Genomic DNA, 24,187 nt, shown 5'->3' with positions numbered 1-24,187 from the left:
CTCTTTCTCTGCGACTTCTTCCTCCTTTGCTCCTTGAGCCCCACTACTTCTTCTTTTGCTCTTCTCTCTCAAAGCAGGGGTGGTTTTGAAGATCCGCTCCGACCGTACCTGCCTCCCCACCGCCTGTAGGCGCGCGGGAAGCGGGCTGAGACCCCTGAAACTCCAGTGGGGGCAGGAACCGGCGTTCTGAGCATGTGCGAGCAAGCCGGGAGGCTAGGGCGGATTTGGGGGGTCTGGCCCAGGTCGCTGTCCTGCGCGTGGAGCTAGAGCGCGGGGAGCGCAGGACCTGCCTGCACTCCCGGGAGCCGAGCTCCTGCGCCTAGGGCGCAGCGGCTGCGCCCTACCCTCCGGGCGTGGGCGAGCTGGCCGCGTGTGCCTCTCTGCTTGACGCGTGGGTGAGCCAATCAGGACGAGCGGCCCAGGCTGCCATGTGACGGGCGAGGCGGCTCCTTTCCCCAGCGCGGCCAGAGGGAGGAGAGAACCGGGGCTCGCCGCGAGCCTTCGAGAGCAGCAGTCGCGGAGGCGGCGACGGCGGCGGCACAGGCTCGGGCAAGCCGCGCGCGCATCCTCCGGCGCCCTGCGCGGCGGAAAGCTCGGCGGGCCGCGGGAGCCCACGATTGGAGTGGACAAAACAAGATGGCAGGGATCTTAGCCTGGTTCTGGAACGAGAGATTTTGGCTCCCACACAATGTCACCTGGGCGGACCTGAAGAACACGGAGGAAGCCACCTTCCCGCAGGCTGAGGACCTCTATCTCGCCTTCCCCCTGGCCTTCTGCATCTTCATGGTGCGGCTCATCTTCGAGAGGTAAGAAGGGCTGGAGCGCTCCTCCCCTCCCCCTACACACACACACACTCTCTCTCACACACACACGCACACGCACACGAACCCGCGCGCGCACATTCGCGCGCACACGCACACTCGCGTGCTCTCTGGCGCACGCACCCGCGTCCCCAACGCTCGCGCTCGCTTCTCCCAACCTTTGTGTTCGGGAAGGGGTTGCTGACCCCTCAGCGAGGCTGCCGTTCGGGGAGCCTGGGAGGATCTGGCTAGCCTACGGATTTCCTCCCGGGCGCCTGGGAGGGGCCGCGGAGCGTGGGGGTCGCCCCCCGCTCTCCTCCTTGGCCGGCTCCCTCCCTGCCGCGAGCGCCGGCGAACAAAGGTGAGCGACGGCCGGCCTCGGGACGCGGCGCACTCCGCGGGACTGGCCCTTCTCCGCCCCGCGGGCTGCCGCGCTGCCGGGCAGGGCTTCCCCGCCGAGGCTCGTCGCCACCCACCTGACAGCCTGGAACGTTGCGGACGCGCCGCCGGGAGGGCGGAGGGACGGTGCACACTTCCAGTCCTTTCACTCCCGCACGCGGATTGTAGAGACCCGGCTTCAGAAGAATTCTCCAGGGACTCCTCGGCTTCTGGCCGCTGTTTAGTTTCTATCAGTGACACCGAGTATCAGGCTCACGGTCCGGGGAGATAGATGACAATAGTTTTTAGGCTTCCAGCACTCCAGGTCATTAGCGGTTTTCTTAAAAGAGGATATGGCAGGACGGGTGCACAGCCTGCAACATGGTGATATTAAATAGATAGATGTTTCCTATGAATAACCATAAACTTTTGTACCAGAGACACTTAAAGCATTTTAAAGAACTGTTATTTATTGTTTGTTTAATTTCCGGATTTGGTTAGTAGCTCCATTGTGTCATGAACAAACTTGTGTTACTCTTATTGAATCGGTCTTAGTCACAAAACTCGATTTTGCGTGCTGTGCACTCCCAGGGAGCTATTGAAACAAAACCAGGACAGCAGCCCGTAATTCTTTTCCTCAACTGAAAACCTCGCCCCCCCTTCCTCTCCTCTCCCAGCCCCCCATTCATCAGTAAAGGCTGAATTTCTTAGATCACAGAGTTTAGACTCTATTTCTCACGTCCACTCCACCTCTCTTCCCCTGCCCCCAACTCACCCCTGGTTTTGTTTCTTAAGCTTTTGCTGTTATTTTGTTTGCTGTTTCTGTTTGTCTAAAACCGCTATTGAGGATGGCAGAATTTGCCTTTTGTGTCATTTGTTTCTGGAAATGGCAACAGAAAAAGCTTCGTGGGAACAAAAAGTGTCTTTTGTTTAAGGAAGCTGTATTTTTCAACGGGCAATATTGACGCTTCTGAGCGAAGTCAGCTGTTCACATGCAGAGATTGAAATGCACAAAGGAACAGATTTAAAGACCTATTTTAAAATAATTGAAATCCAGCGCAGGTGCCTCATTGATCCTATCTAGCAGTGAGACTTACTGTGAAAAAGTGGGTGTGTTTGCAGGTTAGAGTTGCTTCTAGAGCAAACGTTTACTTACAGAAAATAGGAACTCTTATCTAACTTTGCAGTCTCTCCAAAAACAGCCTCTCAGGAACAGCAGGTTGTTCCGTGTTGATCCTTAGTAGGAGCTCCACACACAGTTGCCTTAGGACATCTGATCAATTCTGCCTGGGCTCACTTGTAATCAGCAAATGTATTTGAAAGAGGTGTGTAGTCTTGTTTTAGATAACAAAAGCTAATGACCTATATGCAGAAAGCTGATTCCAGGCTATTCATTAGGTTGAAAAAAAGTAAATTTAGCTTTGTACTTAGACTTTCTCTGCCATAAAAAAAACTTAAAAACGGATGTAATTTAAGTTGAAAACTGGAAGTTTGTTATTCCTCTTCCTGAACATTTTTTTCCTTCCTTTGCGCAATCCCATGACTTAGAGTTTATACAAAAGGGTCAGCTGCTTTCAACTCTCAGTCACAGCAAATGTCCTCCTATTGCTAGGTAGAGAGTTTTCCAGTTTCTTTCAGGCCATTGATTCAAGTAGAAGTGAATTTAGTGGCCTGTATGGAAACTGAAAGTTTGTGATTAATGTTCAGCATAGTAATCCAGTATGGCCCATATACCACACGATGCTACTGACTTTTGGAAGGGTGTCTACTGTTTCTTTTTCTTCTTATACTAGTGACAACTCTGTCTTTAACCATTCAGACTCTCGAGTCTCTGAAAATCCAGTGTATAGTTGTATCCAGAATTACAAGTTCTGCATGTTTCTCCTCTTCTCACACCTAAATAACACATTCTGGCATCCAACCTGTGGCCTTCATCTCAGCATCCATCAAGGGCCTGAACTCGAATCAGCTGATATTGTTATCATTGATACGACTCACTTTCAGTACCCTTCTAACATGTGCTTAAATCTTTCTTTTGCAGTATTCTGTAATGTATAGCATGACTTAAAGAAGCCTGTTATGAGTCTCTTTGTAAAACGAAATGCTTTTATAATAGAAATAATTCCCTCCAGATTCGGTGCCTTTTTTTAAAATTTATGTTTCATTTTTGGGGTGCCTAGCTGGTTCAGTTGGAGGAGCATGCAACTCTTGATCTTGGGGTCGTGAGTTTGAGCCCCACTTTGGGTGTAGAGATTACTTAAATAAATATTTAAAAATGATTTTTTTTAATTTTCGAGGATTCTATCCTTTTTATGCTTCTGTTGTCATTTATTTCAAAGTTGAGAACATATCTATGAAATATCTCGTTATCCAAGATCTTTATTTCCGTTAAATGGGGTCTGTAATGTCCTTGTTGAGGCCCAAATTGTGAATTTGAATACCTTCTCCTTAGTCTTACGTTTTTCTCTTTTAAAGAGAAACACTAAAGAATGGACTGGATTGAGCTCTGCTCGTTTGAACAGGCTTATTTTTTGTTTGCACTCCACTGTTGGGGTGTTGACAGTGGAGGCATTGGTGGCCAGAATGATGCTGTGTTATATACCATATGGGCAACAATATGGATGCCCAGCATGGTTGGTTAAAAATGGAGCAGCCTAAATTCAGTGATTTTTGGCTGAGTCTCTGAATAGCCCCTAAGCTTGGTGGTTTTTAGCATAGCCTTTATACTGCACTTAACTCTGGGTAGAACAGGAAGGGCCACTATAGATATTACTTGATTGACAAAGTAAAATATCTCTTGTTAAAAACAAAACAAAACTTCATGATTTCTCCTAGAATGAAAATTTTAGTGTATACCATTATGTAGTTAGCTTGATGACAAGGAACAAAATATTATTTATTTATTTTACATTTTTAAAGAATTTCAATTTCAGTATAGTTAACATACAGTGTTATATTAGTTTCAGATGTACAATATAGTATTCAACAATTCTATGCATTACTCAGTGCTCATCATGATCAAAATATTTAATAATGTATTATCATCTATTTGATGATTTTTTTAATTTAATACTTAAGGCTTAATAAGCCATTCTATGGAATTATAATAAATGGCTTTTTCCAAATTCACTTTTTAGAATGTATTGCTGTAGGGGTGCCTGGGTGGCTCAGTGGGTTAAGCATCTGACTTCATCTCAGGTCATGATCTCAGGGTCCTGGGATTTAAGCCCTGAGTGGCTCTCCATCTGTGCTCAGCGGGGAGTCTGCTTCTCCCTCTCCTTTTGCCCCTCCCCCCTGCTCCTGTGCTTTCTCTCTCTCTCAAATAAAATCTTTTAAAAAATGTGTTGCTATAGTATTCATAAATGTGGGATTAAAGTTCTGCTGAATTTCTTTTGGGGAACAAAAATTCCTTGAGTTGTTGTAACAGGTAATGTTAGTACATTTTCTTCCATGTGGGTTTAGGAGAGAGATGCAGGAAGTATCGATTAGGAGTCAGAACGTTCAAATTCTAGTCAAACTTACCTCAAACTGGGGCAGCTGCCTAATTTCTCTCTGCCTTATTTTCTCATCTATCCAGTGAAGCAGATGGCCTTTGTAATCTAAGATTGCTTTCATCCCCTCAATTACCCGATTCCTATAGGTAGTCTGTATATTTCAAGCTTGCTAATTATTATCTCACGAAACTTTGAGCAGGCTAAATGTCATTTTTTGCAGGTAGAAATAAGTAATCTAAGAATAAAGAGATTTTTTTCATACAAGTATTTTAGCCAGTGGTTTTGTTTCTTGTATTTTTCAACTATGATTTGAATCAGAAGAATCATTTGGACTATTATCAGTTGTGCTCCAAAAAGCTACAATATTTCGGAATAATCAACAAAGACGATTCCGCAGAGAAAGCACTTGCTCTCTTTCCTCAGACAGATGGACCCTAGAATCAACCTGGCCCCTCTTATGATGACTGGTTATGAAATGAGAAACTCATTACTGTCAGGTTGGCTCTCAAAGTGCCAAGCTATGTGAGAAGTGTGTCATTTTTCAGGAGGCTGATACCAGTTTTGCCTGCTCGTTCAGTCAAATGACCTGCTGCCCTCAAACCTTCAAGGAACAGTAGTGTCTCAGTAGTGCGAGGGGATGTCTGTCCAGTGGGCTTTTTCTTATGGATTTACTTAGTATCTTTGCCTTGCTAGCGGCCTTGGGTGAGGCCCTCTAGGAGAAGAGGGGGGAGGGGAAGGAAGGGAGGGAGAATGAATGAGAACATATTCCTGATGGTTAGAGGGGAGAGAAGAGGTATGAGTGAATGTCTGCCACGAAAAAGCAGTGTCAGGTGAGTTTGATTTCTTTTTTTTTTTTTTAAAGATTTTATTTATTTGAGAGAGAGAGAATGAGAGAGAGCAAGCACATGAGAGGGGGGAGGGTCAGAGGGAGAAGCAGACTCCCTGCCAAGCAGGGAGCCCGATGCGGGACTCGATCCAGGGACTCCAGGATCATGACCTGAGCCGAAGGCAGTCGCTTAACCATCTGAGCCACCCAGGCGCCCTGAGTTTGATTTCTGAAGGATATTCCTGTAATGTACCTTGTAATGAAGAGACTGATGTCATCCAATATATTTTGAAAGAATTTGCAACTGACTGAATGTTCCTGTACCCTCAGAATTCATAAGTTGCAATCCTAAACATCAAGGTGTTGCTCTTAGGAGGTGGGGACTTTGGGGGGGGGGGGCTGGTAATTAGGCTAGGAGGGTGGAGCCTTTGTGAATAGGATTAGTGCCCTTGTAAAAAAGGCCTCAGAGAGCTCCCTGCGTCTTCCACCAGCCACGTGAGGGCACAATAAAAAGGTGGCTGTCTGTGAACCTGGAAGGTTATTCTCACCAGACACCACATCTGCTGGTGCCTTGATATTGGACTTCCCAGTCTCCAGAACTATGACAAATAAATTTCTGTTGTTTTTAAGCCACCCAGCCTATAATATTTTGTTGTAACAGCCTGAATGGACCAAGACAGAGTACTTGATGACAATTTGCATATGATTACGGTTTTTGTCATGCAATCAGTCTTGAATATTTAACTCTATAAATGTACGTATTTCACTTTCAATATGGTGTGATTCAGATTAAAACTATGGATATCTGCTTTGCCAGACTGGTGTTAGAAGCAAGAGTTGGGGTCAGACCCAATAGGTTGTTCCTACAGTTTCTGACTGGGAAAGGAAAATTGTATTACAATGGATGCTTTGTTGGAAAACAACCTAAAATCAAAGGGATGGTATTCTTTGCAGAGCTTTAGTACAGCTTTCTCATCTTGCAAAATAAATGGTTTGCATTTACAGGGTGCAATAATTTAGCTATTTGTAGTAGATTGATTTATGGATAAAAGGCATCATGTTACTCTTAATGGATAGTGCCTTAGAATGGTGAGGGAGGCAGGTGAGAACTTTATCACAAATGATTTCATGTCATCAGGGATTAATGACACTAGCACTTGGAGTTCACTTATGACTTTTGAAAATGTCTGAATTTTTCATGGATGGGGTTAGATTTTTTTGGTTGGATTCTAGTTTGTAAGTGGTTTCTCTTCAGTGATGGAGAAAGGTAGGTGTCAATGGAAAGGAAATGGGGTTTAAGGTGAATTTCTTCTATCAGCAAACCCGTCCCATGGCCTATAAGAGATCACCGCACTGTCCTCAGGCTCTCTTCACTTGTTTCACTTACCTGTTCACACTTTGTTGGTGAGCTTGAGAATCTGGGCCCATTTGGCACATAGAAGATTCTAAATGTTGATTACATGTGCTTAAATTCCTTCTTCTACCACCAGACCAAATTAGATTTTCTAAAGCCTTTGGTCATCTATTTCTTACAAAGTCATGACTCTCAAAATTTTACGGTTTTTTTTCCTCCCTCCCATCTTCATCTGATCAGCTCATTTCTTAGACACTTTTGGGTCAGAATATTGGGGTTCCAGATTTTGTTTGCCAGTAACTAGTTGTGTCACTTAATGTTTCTAGGGAATTTTTTTTTATATAAAAATAAGTAAGCAAAATTGCTTCTTGTAGCACAAGGATCCTTCTATACTAGCAATGCCCTGAGAACCCTTATTCCTAACGAAGATTTTATCCTTTGGTTTTTGCCCTTCCCCCCTTAAAAAACAACAACCCGATTTTACAAACTCTTTTGTTGTCACTCTTACCTGCTCTCATAATCTTCATTGACTTCATACACCTATGCTTTGGTTTGATTGAACACAAAATGGTGATTCTCACAATGTCTTTTTGGGGGGCTCGTTAGTACTGCTCTGGACAATTGAGCGCCAGGTACGCAGGCTGAAGCCTAGGACTTGGTGCTCACCATTTTTTCCCCTTATGTTTGACAATTGTGAGTGACTGCAGTTTTTAATGGATAACTTTTTAATTTTAATTTTGAAAGTAATAATAGCAACTAATATGTTTCCTAATATGAGTTTGTCACTTTACATCATTTACTTCATTTAAATCTCTCCTAAGCCCTGTGAGGTACGACATTAATTTTCCCAGTATTTTACAGATGACACTAAGGATTGAGAATTTAGGAGTTGTACCTAGCTTCACACGGCTTAAAATAGCAAGGTAGGCATTTGGAACCAGGTTTCTTGATCTCCTAGTAATTTTGGCGATCTATTTTATTTTAATTTTTTTTTTTTTAAGATTTTATTTATTTGAGAGTGAGAGAGAGAGAGCACGAGTGGGGTAGGAGCACAGGGAGAGGGAGAAGCAGGCTCCCTGCTCAGCAGGGAGCCCATGCGGGTCTCCATCCCGGGACTCAATTCCAGGACTCCAGGATCATGATCTGAGCTGAAGGCAGATGCTTAACTGACTGAGCCACCCAGGTGCCCCTGGTGATCTGTTTTAAAGCAAATATCATGAGATGATGTAGATCCACCATAATTCCTTTAACCAGTCTCCATATTGTTGTTGGACATTTAGGCTGTTTCCTGTTTGTATATATAAATCTCTCAACTCCTGGTGACTTCCTAAGGAATGTTTCCGAGAAGTGGCATTTCTGAGCCTCAAATGGTAAATATTTTAGTATTCTTGATAGACACAAATTGCCAAATTAGTGTCCAGAAAGATTATATCCATTTGTACTTCCTTATCAGCATACAAATTATTATCATTTGAAGATATTTTTGCTTTGCAAGTTGAAAAAAAGTTACTGTTGTATGTTTTGTTATTAATGATGAACTTATTTCAGATATTTACTAATCATTTGTATTTCGCTTTCTGTGAATTCATGTATGTTTTCCTGTTGGGATGAGCCTTCCAACTTTTTTGGTAGGAAAGTGGTAGCCTTTGAATTTTTTTTTTAAATGCAGAATGGTCTTGTTTTTGTGTTTCTTGGGTCCTGTGTTTACACTTTTCATTTCTTTCTGCTTTCAGCCTCTCCCCCACAACCTGAGTCATCATCATCAGGCAGAAAGCTTCTCACATTCTGCACAGTGGAAGGGATGCAGGCGAGAGGATGAAATAGTATAATATCCTGACTTTATTATGGAGGATGAGGCAGAAAGGGCTGGGAGGAAGTTTGAGGGATTAAGAATGAATGGGTTTTAAGCAAATAATACATCATATGTTAAAAAAAAGAAGATAGTAGGAAGGGTAAAATGAAGGGGGGGACATTGGAGGGGGAGATGAACCATGAGAGACTATGGACTCTGAGAAACAAACTGAGGGTTCTAGAGGGAAGGGGGGTGGGGGGATGGGTTAGCCTGGTGATGGGTATTAAAGAGGGCACGTACTGAATGGAGCACTGGGTGTTATACGCAAACAATGAATCATGGAACACTACATCAAAAACTAATGATGTAATGTATGGTTATTAACATAACATAATAAAATTTAAAAAGAATGAATGGGTTTTTATGAAGGAAAACTCTGAGATAGAGCCTAAACTGTTGTATTGTTTCTCTGAATGTTTGGTTAAAAGTGACTTATTAGACACCAATCATTAGGGACATACAAATGAAAACTATAGTGAGATACCACCTCACACTCATTCGGATGGCTGCTATTGAAAGAAAGAAAGAAGAGAAAGAAGGAAAAGACAGAAGGAAAGAGGAAGGCAGGCAGAAACAAACGAGTGTTGGTGAGGATGTGGAGAAATTGGAACCCTGTGCATTGGTGGTGGGAATATAAAGTGTACAGCCACTGTAGAAAAGAATAAGGAATATCTTCCAAAAATTAAAAATAGAATTATCATATGATCAGCAATTCCACTTCTGGTATATGCCCAAAAGAATTGAAAGCAGAGTCTCAAGGAGATATTTGCACACTTATGTTCTTAGCAACATTATTCACAATAGCCAAAAAGCGGAAGCAATCCTGGTGTCCATCGACAGATGAATAGATAAACAAAATGTGGTATGTACATTCAATACAATATCATTCAGCTTTAAAAAGGGAGGAATTCTGACACATGCTAAAGCATGGATGAACCTTGAGGACATTATGCTCAGTTGAGTAAGCCAGTCACGAAAAGACAAACACTGTATGATCACACTCATATGAGGTACCTAGGATAGTCAGATTCATAGAGACGGAAAGTGGAATGGTTGCCAGGGGCTGAAGAGAGGCAGCAATCCTAAGTTATTGTTTCATGGGTATAGAGTTTCATTTTTGTAAGATGAAAAGAGTTCTGGAGATGGATTAGATTGGTGGTGATGGTTGCTCCACGTGAATGTACTTAACGCAAACTGTACACTTAAAAATGGTTAAGGTGGTAAATTTTAGGTTATGTGTATTTATTTTACCACAACTAAAAAGAACAGAAAAATAAAGAAGATTCACCGACTTAAAAAAGTCACTTACTAGAAATAACTGGTTTCATTTTCTAGGCTCGACAATTTTCTAGTTAGGAACAAACAACCCAGTCCTGTTGATCTCCGTTTCATCAAGCACTATTTTGTTTCGGTGTTTATGTTCTTTTAAAGTGCATAAGCCCCTTGTGGACTAGGAGATCCCTTCTCTCCAGGATCACCTGGCATGGTTTGGGGGGAGGTGAGGTCTGATGGGAGGAAGGTTCAAGTCCAGAGAGCACTTACGTACCCTGGGCCTTTTGGGAAGGTATTTCAACCAAACAGCTGCCTTCAGTCCATGTGTTAATATGACAATAATAGTAAATTGGTAGGTACAGAAGAGAATACAGTGTCTTTAGAAAAGTGCACTGCACAGTTTCAGAGGATCCAGCTCTAGGATTAAAGTAAAGGCATCCTAGTGACTTCACAATCCATTTAAAGCAAACCAGGATGATAGGATAAAATTCTAGTAAGGCAAGTGGCCTAGGCCACAGATATATCCAATGGAAGGTTTTCTGGGGAAGAAGATCAGATCTGACCCTCTTCTCTGTCTTTCATTTTAAATTGACATCTGTTTTATAAGCAAATAATTAAAAAATTTTTTTGTAATTTCTTTTATTTGACAAAGAGAGAGACAGCGAGAGAGGGAACACAAGCAGGGGGAGTGGGAGAGGGAGAAGCAGGCTTCCCGTCGAGCAGGGAGCCCGATGCGGGGCTCGATCTCAGGACCCTGGGATCATGACCTGAGCTGAAGGCAGACGCTTAACGACTGAGCCACCCAGGTGCCCCTTATAATATAGTAAATAATTTAAATACTTGAAAATCTGAACATGATTTTACTCAAATGCTGCATATATAAGGTAATCAACAGTAAGGATAGGCAGGTACATATTATTGAAAAATAGTTTTCAAAGTTTATGCTAATGTTTGGTCATTGTACGAAACACTGCTTCCTATAATTCATCTATGAGAATATTTTGGGCGTTTTTTTTTTTTTTTAAGGAGAACTTTCTTTTTCTCACTACTAGCCTTCAAAATGGACTTCTCTTGAACCACTCCTGCTTCTTATTCCTACTTTTGCTTTTATTACCTCAGAATTGGATTGTGGGGGTTGTTTTGGCAGGGGTGGGGTTAGAGATACACAAATGGTTTTTCATTACAGGAAAGATGCGTTCCTTTACTAGGTAAGCTTGTTCACACAGTGACCTAAGAATAATACTTGTTTGTGACTTGCCAGCGTCTACATAAATGTCACATCTTATCTTTGAGGTTTTCAGGTTACAAAGCTTTTGTTGCTGTCCTGATGCTCTGATTGGGATTCTGCCCCCCCACCCCCACTTCCTCCCTTCCTTTTGTCTTCTTTCTCCCTACCTCCTCCCCTTCCTTTCTTCCTTTAAAACCACAAGCTGGTCTTGAGAGCAGAGGAGTAGTAGGTAAGAGTGGGGGTGGGGATAGAGAAAACCATCGAAAGTCTTGTCTAGGGACACTTTGGCAAGTATGAGAATAAAAGCTGTCAGCTAAGTGGCTCTGTAGATCTTGTCTTCATAGATCGCCATTACAATGCAGAATAAAGTGACTTGGTGGTTTAAGCAGAGTGGCAGTTTTGGACACAAGAGCTTGAGTGAAGGGAAGTTGAGAACCAAGCAATCCAAGCTTAGGCATTATGGGGATTAAGAGAATGTAAGGGCTTTAAGCCAGTGGCTGTGTGTATCTTTGAGTATGTGGGTAGACTCAAGGGTGACAGTATGTTCAAACTGTTACTGTTTTATACATCTATTGCAATTAATTACAAATGTAGTTTCTTAATTCCGAGAATTAAAAGAAAAATGGGTGGCTCAGTTGGTTAGGCAACTGCCTTCGGCTCAGGTCATGATCCTGGAGTCCCGGGATCGAGTCCCGCATTGGGCTCCCTGCTCAGCAGGGAGTCTGCTTCTCCCTCTGACCCTCCCCTCTCTCATGCTCTATCTCATTCTCTCTCTCAAATAAATAAATAAAATCTTAAAAAAAAAAAAAAGAAAAATGGATCGGATATCACAGAGATTATGGAACTTGGGTTAAAATCCAAACAAACACTGCCCTTTATCAGCTATATAGTAGTGGGCAGCATATTCTCTGAAATTTGATGTCTTCACTTGTAAAATGGGGAATACACCTTCTTTGTGATATTGGAAGACTATCTGTGAAAATCTGTTTAAAGGGGTCTCAGTAAAAACTGGTTCTTAAAAATACACATTGTATAAAAAATTGATACCATAGTACAGTATTTAGTACTTGAGAAGTAATGTTCTGTAATGTGATTTAATGTGTTAGGTGTGTGTGGGGGGGTGGAGGTTGGGGGGTGGAGGTTGAGGCGTGGAGAAAGGGTGCAGTTTGTGGGGACAGAAGGACCTGTTTATATATTTGATCCTGAAACTGGAGGATTTACTTGTTCTGTTGAAGAGTAAATATTTAGGGCTTTAGGCAGGCATCGAAGCCCTAATCCCTTCAGCACTATGCCTATTTAGGGAGGAGAATGCTTCTTAGCCTTTTCTTCTCAACTGTTAATATTGATGTGGTTTTAGGCCAGAGATTTGCTTGTATTTGGTGGCCGAAAACTATTTCTGATGGTGGCATTTTGGACAAGTGATGGACAGCTTTGTACCACTTGGAGCCTGAAGCTTTCTCAGGGGCTGTGCCTTTGGAGAGGGCCCAAGAGTGATGGTCTTTCTCTGGCTGAAGTTTTCTCAGGAAGCTGCCTTTCAGTGGAGGGATGTCTTATGCAAGTATCCCAATCTCTCTCGCTGCCCCATCTGGCCCCAACAGTCCTTTTTTACTGCACATAGACTCAAGGGAAAATTGATTGGGTATTCAGTTACTGGCAATGGCAAATATCAAATTAGCCATTTTTATTGATTTAAGGACCTGGGCTGAATTCTGGCCATGTCACCTACAGCTGCAGATCTAGGAGCAAATTACTGAATCTCTCTGTGTTCAGTTTCTAACTCGGAGGGTTGTTGCAAGGATTAAATGAGATAATGCATTCATTGTGTTTAGAGCAATGCCTAATTTATGGAAGTAGTTTCTCCTAGTTCTTCAGGTTTATTCAAGGTGCACACACGTGCCCCCCCCAAATCGCTTTCTGAGTGATTGTTAGAGCCCTGATTTCCAGAAATGAGGCTTTATCGTTAGATTTCTGAAAACCTTTATTGGCATTACCTTTGTGTCATGAACATGTACTATAGACCCCATTCTAAACTGTTTGGGTTTGGGTTTTACTTTCCCTATTATCTTCTCCTTTCTCACTTTCCCTCTTTCTTTCTTACCCCCAAGGAAGATTCTGAATCTTCCAATTGTAGGTGGCAGAAAACAACCCTTTGCAGGTAAGTGAAGAATTGGGTCTTGTCTGCCTCACACTCATGTAACGCACTTTGCTGAGATTGTATATTTAGATGGCTCAGAAATTTTTTTTTCTAATAAGAGCCTCCCAGAAAAAGGAAAGCCTTGAGACTGATATTTATCAATTTCTTCCAGAATTGTAAGCCTCGTGGATTGTCTTTGATCCTTATTAAGAAAAAAATTCAGTCTAGCATCCCTGGGATCATATTTATGAAAATGCAAACATTCAAAATTGGCCGGAAATAACAAATATATGTATCTTTTTTCTGTAAGAGAAACAAAGTGCCCCAAATTTGAACTTGCATTGGTGTGAATATGGCTACCCTTGCCTAACCAAATTAGTGTAGAAGGCCGCTGCCGCTGCTTTCTACTGTAGGCACATTTCTGGCTCTGAACAGCTTAGAAATCATTTGTAAGTGGTTTGCTGTGTAAATAATTTAACAAGCCTGTTAGTTTTTGTAGGCATTGATAGAAGATATCTTAGGATGATCAAATATGACATTTGTTTTGGGTTGTCTTTTAAATGAGGTTGTATGGGGCGCCTGGGTGGCTCAGTCGTTAAGCGTCTGCCTTCGGCTCAGGTCATGGTCCCAGGGTCCTGGGATCGAGCCCCGCATCGGGCTCCCTGCTCAGCGGGAAGCCTGCTTCTCCCTCTCCTACTCCCCCTGCTTGTGTTCCCTCTCTCGCTATGTTTCTCTCTGTCAAATAAATAAAATCTTTAAAAAAAAAAAAATGAGGTTGTAAGGCAGAGATGAAACCACAGTGCTGTAGAATGACAAAATTACCAAAAACTGCTTCTATTTTAATTCAGTAGTAATTTAATAGCATCAAAGGAAAGGAAGTTGAAAACTCATTCACTTAAAAATATATGAGTCTGTTGTGTGTCCGACACAGGTGATGTACCAAAGTGGGAGATGGTGGTGGGAGATAGGGTGCATGCAGTAAGCGGGTGCATTACCTTTAAAAAAGAACAATAACATTGAGTAAAAGTTGGTCTGCTTTTTATTAACACCATGTGAAGCTAATTCTAAACAGAATGGTAGAGTGAAAAAACACCCCTCCACAGGGTGCCTGGATGGCTCAGTTGGTTAAGTGTCCCACTCTCGGTTTCGGCTCAGGTCATGATCTCAGGGTTGTGGATCAAGCCCCATGTTGGGCTCTGCACTCAGTGCAGAGTCTGCTGAAGATTCTCTCCCTCTCCCTCTGCTCCTCGCCCTCCTTGTGCTCACTCTCTAAAATAAATAAATAAAATCTTAAAAAAAAAAAAAATACCCCGGGACGCCTGGGTGGCTCAGTCAGTTAAGCGTCTGCCTTTGGCTCAGGTTATTATCCCAGGGTCCTGGGATCGAGTCCCGCATTGGGCATGCTTCTCCCTCTCCCTCTGCCACTCCCCCTGCTTGTGCTCTCTCTGTCTCTCTGACAGATAAATAAATAAAATCTTTAAAAAAATACCCTTCCTCACCGGGGCGCACTGCTCCTACCACGGGCCCTTCCCCCCAGCCTTTTGGAACACCACCTCCAGATGCTGTTTTAGGGCACAGATGCTCTGAAAACCACACTTTGAGAAATACTGGCAGAGCTAAGAATCTTCCCCTCCCATTTTATATTTTAGGATTCTGAAGCCTATAGAGATAAAGTGACTTGTCCTGTGCCACCCACCTCGGTCCTGGCAGAGCCTGGCTGCTCTGTACTCCCACAGTGCCATTGTCGAGTGATCAGCTGGTTTCCGTTTATCTGGGGCTGTCGCAGGAAACGCCTCAGTCCAGGAAAAACTGGAACGGTTGTTCACCTCACCTGATTGTTAAACCCATGCTGGTCTGGTCATCAGCCAGGGGTGTTTTCACAATAAAAATGGCTACTCTGTCTCTCCATAAGGGTGAGCGAGGGTGGTGGAGGAAAGAAGCTTCCCTGGTCATTGAGAGGCACTGCCTGCCCACTGTCAGTTACCACATTTCATGGCCTTTTTATTCCAGGTGACTGAAGGGCGCCCCGTTAAGGGTGGGTGGGAGCTGCAGAGGGCAGAACTCAGTGTGCAGACACCCAAGGCCCGCTCTTGGTGTGGTGTTTCCTCCTGAGCACATTTATCCTGTATCACAGAGCTCACACGCACCGTTTTGTTTTCCTCCCCCTTCCACCCGCACTTAAATGGCTGCCTGCAGGATTGTAAAGGGACTGGGGAAGAGAACAAAAATAGATGTACTAGTGGTGGTTCTTAACCAGCAGTTATTTGTAAGGAGCATTCAGGCAGTCAAGTGGTTTTCTGTGTATGTACTTTATGTTCATGCTTTTGTTGAGTCTTACACCGTGTAATGCTCACTTTTGCTAGTGTTAGGTACCTGTGGTGTATTTGAAATCACTGGGCTCCCGAAATAAATATTGCGGTGAACTCTATCTTAAGAGTTGAACAAGGAAAGTGTTAAGAAATGTCAGTGCTCAGACATTGCTTTGCTCAGAGGTCGGCTTTAGCTTGGGTCTCTAGGCAGGCAAACGGGCTTGCAGTGGCAGATCCTGTGCCTGCCCCCAGTCTGCCGGTGCCTTGGTGCAGAGTCAAGCCGTGGAAGAATGGGTGGAGGGCACCTAGGCACCAATTTCAGACCACAGCTTATCCCTGCTTTCAGCTGCTAGCTCCTTGCTTAGCACTTCCGTATCTTCTGTTTACCCCTTCCTCTTGCTCAGAGCCTCCTCTGTGTTCAAATCTAAGGTAGCCCAGGCAAACTGAATCTCTTGATTGGTTGGCCTCCTTACCTTTTGGTCCTGAGCTCGGGAGTTACCGGCTGTTCTGTTATTGCTCACATTTCCCAGGGCAATTGCAAGTTTGGGCCAAATCCATTTGAAAGGATAGTTAACAAGTGCTATCAGTTCACACTTTGTTTATTTAATTTTTGGGGTTAAAAAATACACAGTAAATAATATGGAAAAAATGTTCTTTTTGTTTTCAAAAATAACTTCATGGTTTTAGACTTTTTTTTTCTGATTAAAAAAAAAGAAAGATAGAACCGGTTAAGTTCCACAATTGTACAACAGTGGATTATTATTTGGTGAGAGTTTCAAACGATAAACATGTTCCATTAAAAGCAGAACCAAACCTGGTTAGCCTTTCTCTCCATCAATCTCCATTCTATTTTGCAGCCAATGTCTAATTCTTTACTGAGGGGTCAAATCTAAGGAATGTCAGTTCTTTCAAATTGTCTAAAGCTTTTCTGAATTGGATGCATTTAGCTACTAGAACTCTTATGCCCTATTTTAAAAGCCAGCCTAAAAGAGCCAGGAAGCTGCTCTGAATGGGAACTGCTAAAGTACGTAGTGTATGATGATATATTTTGGGAGTTGACACAGATTATACTTAATACTTGGAGGTGAAACTAACCACAGTCTTTTTGGCTCTGAGGCTCAGTGTTTCATATGTGGAGGGAGTGAGACCTAGAGAGAAAGGAGGGGAGAGAGAGAGAGAGAGAAAACACACGCTGCCATGTGTATATAACAAAAGGGAGCATAGAACCCCAACTTTGGCTTAAAATTCCATCTTGGTGGAACCCTAGTTCAGCAAATACCCATTAGTGAACCCAGCCCTCAAACATGCCATCATTGCTTGCTTAACAAACATTCATATGGTGGTGTTAGAAAAGTGCTTTATTTTTCCTGAAACAAACTTTTTATTCTTTGCAGTGTGAAGATAAGAGGCAACCCTAATTCCTAATCTGTGCATCAAAACCCAATATTCAACTGAAGGTCATTGGTTCTTTATGAAGGAACTTTGGTACTTGCCACCACATGTGGAACCATCTTTCTGTTAAATTTGTGCACATGCTTGGATAAATGTGTGTGTTTATGTACAAAACCTGATTAGTATTTGGTTATAAAATTTAATAAATTAAAGAAATTATTTGGAAACGAAAGAGAGCGCACGTGAGAAAGTGAGAGAGAACCATAGTCAAAACACCCCTTTTCTTTCCCACCTTATGTAGTTAGTAAGAATGTTTTATAAGGATATACATTAATAAAGGAACAAAAATCCGGTATCTTTACATCCCTTTCTTAAGAACAAGTTAAGGATGTTAAGTAGGGGATAGGCAAATAAGTTTGTTGAAATGCTTCTGTATCCTGTTCCTTGAATGTGGAAGGTTTGAGAAGATTTGTAGTTTGAGACAAGAAAATCAGAGCTGCCATATATTTGGGATTTGAAAAAGCCATGTATTTCAAATACTAGATAGTTATGATCTAGAGATACTGTATTTGTTTTGAAAATACTGTTTTTTTTTTTTTTTTTAAGAGAGAGAGAGGGGAAGGGACAGAGGGTGAGGGAGAGAAAGAATCTTAAATAGCCTCCACATGCAGTGCACAACCCTGAGATCATGGCTTGAGCTGAAATCAATAGTTGGAAGCTTAACCGACTGAGCCACCCAGGTGCCCTGAAAATAATATCTTTAAGACTTGCTGTGTTTGTATTTTTAAAATTATACTCACCCTAAAAACATGTCACTTCTAATCTACATTTTTCTTAGTTAAGTCCATCTTTGGTTATATTTTCTATTCCATTTGTTCATTTCTTTTCTTCAGGAATACCAATTATAATATGTTAGATTTCTTTAGTCTGCCCTTCATATCCACCTATTCTCTATAATCACTTTAATATTTTTTTCCTTGTGGTTCTATTAATTTCCTTCTAGTCTATATAACAGGTATCTCTTTCATTCATGTTTATCCTGTTTATTCTGTTGCTTTTCATGTTGTTTAATCTTTTCTTTTTTTAAAAAGATTTTATTTGAGAGAGAGAGAAAATGAGAGAGAGAGAGAGAGAGAACATGAGAGGGGGAGGGTCAGAGGGAGAAGCAGACCCTCCGCTGAACAGGGAGCCCGATGTGGGACTAGATCCTGGGACTCCAGGATCATGACCTCAGCCGAAGGCAGTCGCTTAACCAGCTGAGTCACCCAGGTGCCCCTGTTTAATCTTTTCTTAATCTTTACCTTCTCTTCTATGGCTCTTTCCATTTGCAAATTTTTTGTAGTTTTACAATCACTTTTCTGAACCCTAGTATCTCTTCTTTGACTTCTTTTTTTTTTTTTGAGATGTGATCATGTGACCTGCAATTTCTTTAAAATTTTTGTTTGATGACCTCCTATATTCCTGTGGGTAATTATTTTTCATTTGTTTTCTGCTTATTATTTTGGGATTTTTATGCCTAAGGTTGTTCTAGGTCCTATACATGCCCTTTAGTAAGAAACACAGAAAATATTGGATCATTTTCTGCTTATTTTTATAAAGGAGGGGATACTGTAAAATCAGCTTGTTAACATTTCTTATTGTTTGGGGACATAATTATAGCATAATTGAATGGTTTTCTTTAAAAATAATATGGGGGGGGCAACTGGGTGGCTCAGTTGGTTCAGTGGCCGACTCTTGATTTTGGCTCAGGTCATGATCTTGGGGTCATGAGATCCAGCCTGGCACTAGGCTTGTGCTCAGTGGGGAGTCTGCTTGGGATTCTCTCTACTTCTCTCTCTGCCCCTCCCCCACCCCTACTCGCTCTCTCTAAAATTAAAGAAATCCTTAAAAAAAAATAAAAATAATATGTTGTATTGATGAAACCTTCAGCATTTTGTGATTACCATTTCATATGAGTCTGAAATGTTCAAATGGCCATAGCACTGCAGTTATGTACAAATTTTCCAGAGCTTTTTTGAGTTCTGTGGTATCAATATTTTTTTCCCAAATTATGCATGCTTAGGGATAATGGGGTTTTCACACTAGTTTTAAATGGGACTTCTGAATTTTTCTCCCCTGTTTTGGAAATGTAAAACAATGTACGATGAATCTCTTGGTGCAGTATTATCTTGGCAGTAACTGTTAATTTCTAATGTGTTAATTTTAATTTGTGGATTTTGAAATGTTTCCTTATCTAACATGATTAATTATGCTACAAAACAACCAGTATTTGAAACATTTGAACATTTAAAAATAGAAAACCTCTTCCTCCATTTTAAAAATTATTTAAAAAATCTTAGTGTTGTACGTCTATAATCTCATAAGAAAATTTCCATTGCAGAAAAAAAGCAAAATTTTTCATTTTTGCTATTTTCTCAATTCAACTTTCTTCCCTAGATGTGACTAGTTTTAGCACTTGATATGTATCTTTTTTTAGAACTTTTCATTGCATTTACCTACCTACCTACCTACACACACATGGAAATATAAAGTTTGTTTAAAACATGGATGATATACTTTAAGTCCTGTTCTGAAACTTTTTCTTCACTTAACATTACATCTTGAAGATTTTCCATGGTTGGTGAATGTAGAGCCACTTTATTCTTTTTAACATAATTGCACGGTATCCCATTGTTTGGATGTTTCATGGTTCATTTAACTGTTTTTCTGTGAATGCTATTAGAAACAATGCTATAACATCATTCTTGTACAGAATTATTTTTACTCAGGTGTACTTCTATGAGTTAACATAGAAGTAGAATTTCTAGGTCAGATGATGTACAAAGTTAAAATTTTAATAAATGCTGCCAGAACCTTTTGAGAAAAATTATATCAATTTACCAGCCCCCACTCCCCAACACTGAATGAGAAAACCTCTCCATCCTGATGTAACCTACTGCAAATGTGAAGTAATTTTGACAAACTGCCCTAATCTATAAAGAAAATAGCTGTTTTAACATGATGGCATATCCAAAGAACAGCAGGTTGGGACTCTGGCTGGGAAGGAAATTTAATAGTATCTGCCATGAAGACATTTTCACTTTATTTTCTTTAACCAGAGAAATGGGATAATAGTTATAAAATACAATGAGAAATTCACTCAAGTTTGTAATTTTGAACTTTGTGGCATCTACGGCAGCCATTTCTTTAAAAAAACCTTCATCTCCTATATTTACATCTTTTTCAACTCATTGCCTTTGGCTTACTTAGCTAACAAGAATGGTGAGTGTTTTGCTACATTCTTTACAACAAATAAAAGGCAGTTACTGGTATATTAAATGTTATTATCTTGTGCAAGAAATCGTGGAAGGAAATCTCTCGGTGAATTTTCCTAATAATTTATTATCTGAGTAGTTACCTTATGATTCATCCCCTCTGACAGAAAAACTTTCAATCAACAAATAACAAGTGAAAATTCAATGAGTAAACTAAAAATCTAGAACTCAAGAGAAGATTTAATCAATGGAACTTGGTTATATTCTTTAGTGTAACGGACTGTCCATAGCATCCTACCTCCTAGTTACCATGTTATCTCATTGTGCCTTTTTGTTTAGGGAGAGGGTATGTTCTTACACCTGTAGAATGGCAGTTGTTAAAATTTCTTGACTTTATATAATATTCAAATATACAAAAAGCTAAAAAAAATGCTATGAACATTCTTATTCTCACCACCTGAAATTTAATGATTAACATTTTATCATATTTTTTTCTGTACATGCAAAATAAATGGCAGATACTATGACGTATCACCCTTAAGTACTTGAACACGCATCTTTTGTCTAAGAATAAAGACATTCCAGGGTGGTTTTTAAAAAGTAACTCTTTGAAAATGAATTTTACATTGTGGAATTTATGTATTTTTTTCTTTTTGAAATATATGGCTCGAAAACCATAGAAAAGTTATTATGGATTTGGTTAAATTATAAGCAAAGGAAGACCATAAATTTAGATTCAATGACTAAATTTAATGAATGTATAAAAAATAAGGCTAGAAGTGATAACTTTATTGAAAAATATGTAGGTGATTATATGCAATATTTTGCTTGGTATTTCATGGAAGTTGTGTCCAACGGCTTGAGCTGGGAAACCATAAGCTTATATGAAGTAGCTAAGTAGTTATTTGTGAATAATATTTCTTGGCTTTAAAAAAAAACAATGTAAAGCACATAATGATTTATAAATCAGGTTGTTGGACTCATTTACATCAAGCAAACATTTCTCAAGATTACTGGTTCCTGCCCCTGGTGTAGTGTTTACAGTTCTGTGGGTCATGTTTGGTCTTGAAGCATGGTGGCTTCAAGTCTCCACACCAATCAGGGTAGAGTTACCCCCTCAGAATGCACGTTCAGACTCATTGTTGCACTTGGCTAAGTGAGCCTAAGGCACTGAGTTGGAAAGGATTTGAATTTATAAGATATAAGCTTATTAAATAAAGGTCATAGTAGATGCCGTAAGCTTGAGATTATAAACTGAAATAAGTTTGTATTTTATAATTATTATTATTCCCGTTTCTCAGGTTCAGAAAGAAAGTAGCAATAGAAGTTAGCTCATCTCCCCCAAACTGATTCTTGGACAGAAGAAGGACTCTAAGCTTCCAGCTCTGCTGCATTAACTGTGCACCTCTCTAGACTCTTCTTTAAGATTTTATGTATTTAGAGAGAGAAAGAGTGTGAGCGAGTGAGCAGAAGCAGAGGGGGAGAGAGAATCTCAAGTAGACTCCATGCTGAGCGAGGAGCCCAACGTGGGGCGATGTGGGGCTTGATCTCACCACCCTGAGATCGTGATCTGAGCTGAAATCAAGAGTTGGAGGCTTAACTGACTGAGCCACCCAGGCGCCCCAGAGAACTTTCTTTTTCTTATCATCCTATTATCATCACCTTGCCCTGTATAATTCTTGGGAAGGAAACTGATAAAGAAAATGTCAATACATGCTTATTTTGGAAGAACTGTCAAATGATAAAATATGATATCCAGTGAAAACTAAAATTCCCTCCTCAGAGATGACCATTTGCATTTATTTTCTGGAAAATTTTCTATGCATGTCCAAATATCTGTATCTTTTATAAATGATATTTAATACAAACTATATATACTCCTTTGTACTTTCTCACTTAAGTGATTGTGTAGACTTTTGACATATATATTTGTTAGCATATATAAATATATGTAACATAATACATATTTATCATAATTTATTTAACTTGTCATCTATCATTGTGTCTTCAGGTCATTTCCAGTCATAAGCTATTAAAAGCAATGCCACAGTGGCTATTTTTGTACATATGTGTTTGTTTACATGTGAATTGTTTAAGGATAAACTATTAGTGTGAAGTTGCTGGGTTATTTTGAATTTTGATAGGTATTATCAAGTTATCCTAGGCAGTTGCATCTGTTCATATTCCTACTAATTAAGGAAAATTTCTAATGTGATGTGTGACTGAATTTTCAAATGTTTGCCGATTGACTATGTGAAAAATGGTATTTTAATTTATCCTTATTTTTAAGTGAAATTAAGCACATTTTCATATGTTTAAAGCTGTTTGTTTTTAGTTTTCTATGAATTATGTGATGTTTTTGTCTTTTCGGTAGTGTTTGTTGATTTATACAGGCTTTCTATGCAAAAATAAATGAGCTTTCATGTATATTGTAAATATTTCTTATGTTTTTAATATGTCTTTTGACTAATTGTGATTTTTTTGGGGGGCTGAAGAGTTTCGGTTTTATGGGGATTGTAATCACTGTTTTCTCTCTAGAGTACTTTCTCTTGAGCTAGTCAGTTTCCCCAGAAAACAGCCCTCCTCCTACCTGCCTGAAGGCTGTGAGCCTGCTACGCACATTTTGAGAGCTGAGCAATGAAATGGAACTGAAGGTCCTATTTGGTTTGCAGATTTTCACTTCATCCAGTTTTGGTCACTGTGCTTAATGTCCCAAAGGTCAGATCCTCCGTGACTGAACCTCTCCGGGAGTCAACCACCCCTCCTCTGCTGGGGCTGGGGAGAACGGTCACCTTGCATTGAGGTCTAAATCTGGAGGTTGACCTGTTCCTTGTACAGACTTTGGACTAGTCCTTCTGCTCCACAACCTCCAGAGGTATCCAGTGCCTACAGTTTTTTAATGTTTCTGGCATTCTCTACTCTGAAGACTCACTGCTCAAAGTACAGACTGCAGACCAGCAGCCTCTGTCCGTATCACCAGGGAGTTTGTTACACATGCAGCCCTTCAGGCCTGAGCCCAGACCTGCTGGGTCAGCATCCACACTCTCAGAACTCCAGATGGTTCTTGTGTGTGTAAAAGAGTGGGATGTCTTTCTTTGACTCCCGCTGTTGGCAGGCAGTCTGGCTTTAGCGGCTTCTGCTTGGCTGGGTCAGGTACCTTGTTTATTCTTCATAGTGGTTTTATTGGGCTTTCAAGAGGGCTTAGAGATTAAAAAAAACCATTTATTTACTTTAACATGGAATAGTTAAATAGTTTAAGTTTAACAAAAATTTTTTCTTCTATAATGTTTTTTTAAATGTTTGAATTTTTGTTCCTTGTTGAATGATTTAGTTGTTCCTCCCAATTGGCTAGCCAGTGTCTTAACATTGATTTATTAGGTAATCTGTATTTTCCTCTGCCTTGAAATCTTGCTTCTATCATATACTAAATTTCCATTGCATTTGGCTGTTTTTCTTGCAATTTTATAATATCTCTTACTACCTGGTAGTACTCATTCCTGTCCATTTTTAGAAGACAGAATTATAAAACTCTGAGTTAAAATAAATGATTTATTTCCCATTTATTTAAGCTTCATTTTTATTCAGTCCATTTTTATGTTTACTTATTCAAAATGATAGGGTCATCAACATGTTCTAATTTCTAACTAGATTTTTTATATATACAATGTAGATGTGCCTTTTCACACACACACACACACACACACATATATATAACTTTTTCTTACAGATTTTATTTTCTCACATACGACCAATGTGAAGCCTAGGAGAATTTGATTCCTAGGAGAATCTATTTCTTCCCATCTTCTGAGAATGGTACAGTGTAAACACTGTTAAATGCAATAGAAAGTTGTACTGCATGAATATGTGTGACAGGCAGCTAGTGAGCTCTGATTA

General features: G+C 40.5%; 1 protein-coding gene across 3 annotated transcripts in view; it reads left to right on the top strand.

Annotated features, from left to right (window-relative positions):
* Positions 1-452: 452 nt before the first annotated feature.
* The window catches only part of CERS6 (ceramide synthase 6), a 299,128-nt gene continuing 275,393 nt past the window's right edge, over positions 453-24,187 (top strand). For 2 of the 3 annotated variants that reach the window (XM_081814251.1, XM_081814252.1), the window contains exon 1: positions 453-806. In XM_081814251.1, coding sequence (XP_081670377.1) covers positions 637-806 — 170 coding nt within the window. In that variant the 5' untranslated portion in view covers positions 453-636. The remainder of the gene's footprint in view (positions 807-24,187) is intronic. The other variant, XM_081814253.1, reaches the window with a different exon arrangement.

The sequence above is a fragment of the Leptonychotes weddellii genome, chromosome 3, assembly GCF_054177405.1.
Source record: "Leptonychotes weddellii isolate Sample4059 chromosome 3, ASM5417740v2, whole genome shotgun sequence".
NCBI classification, from domain to species: domain Eukaryota; kingdom Metazoa; phylum Chordata; class Mammalia; order Carnivora; family Phocidae; genus Leptonychotes; species Leptonychotes weddellii.
The sequence above is the reverse complement of the archived record's forward strand: the minus strand, read 5'-3'. Positions and strand labels throughout refer to the sequence as shown.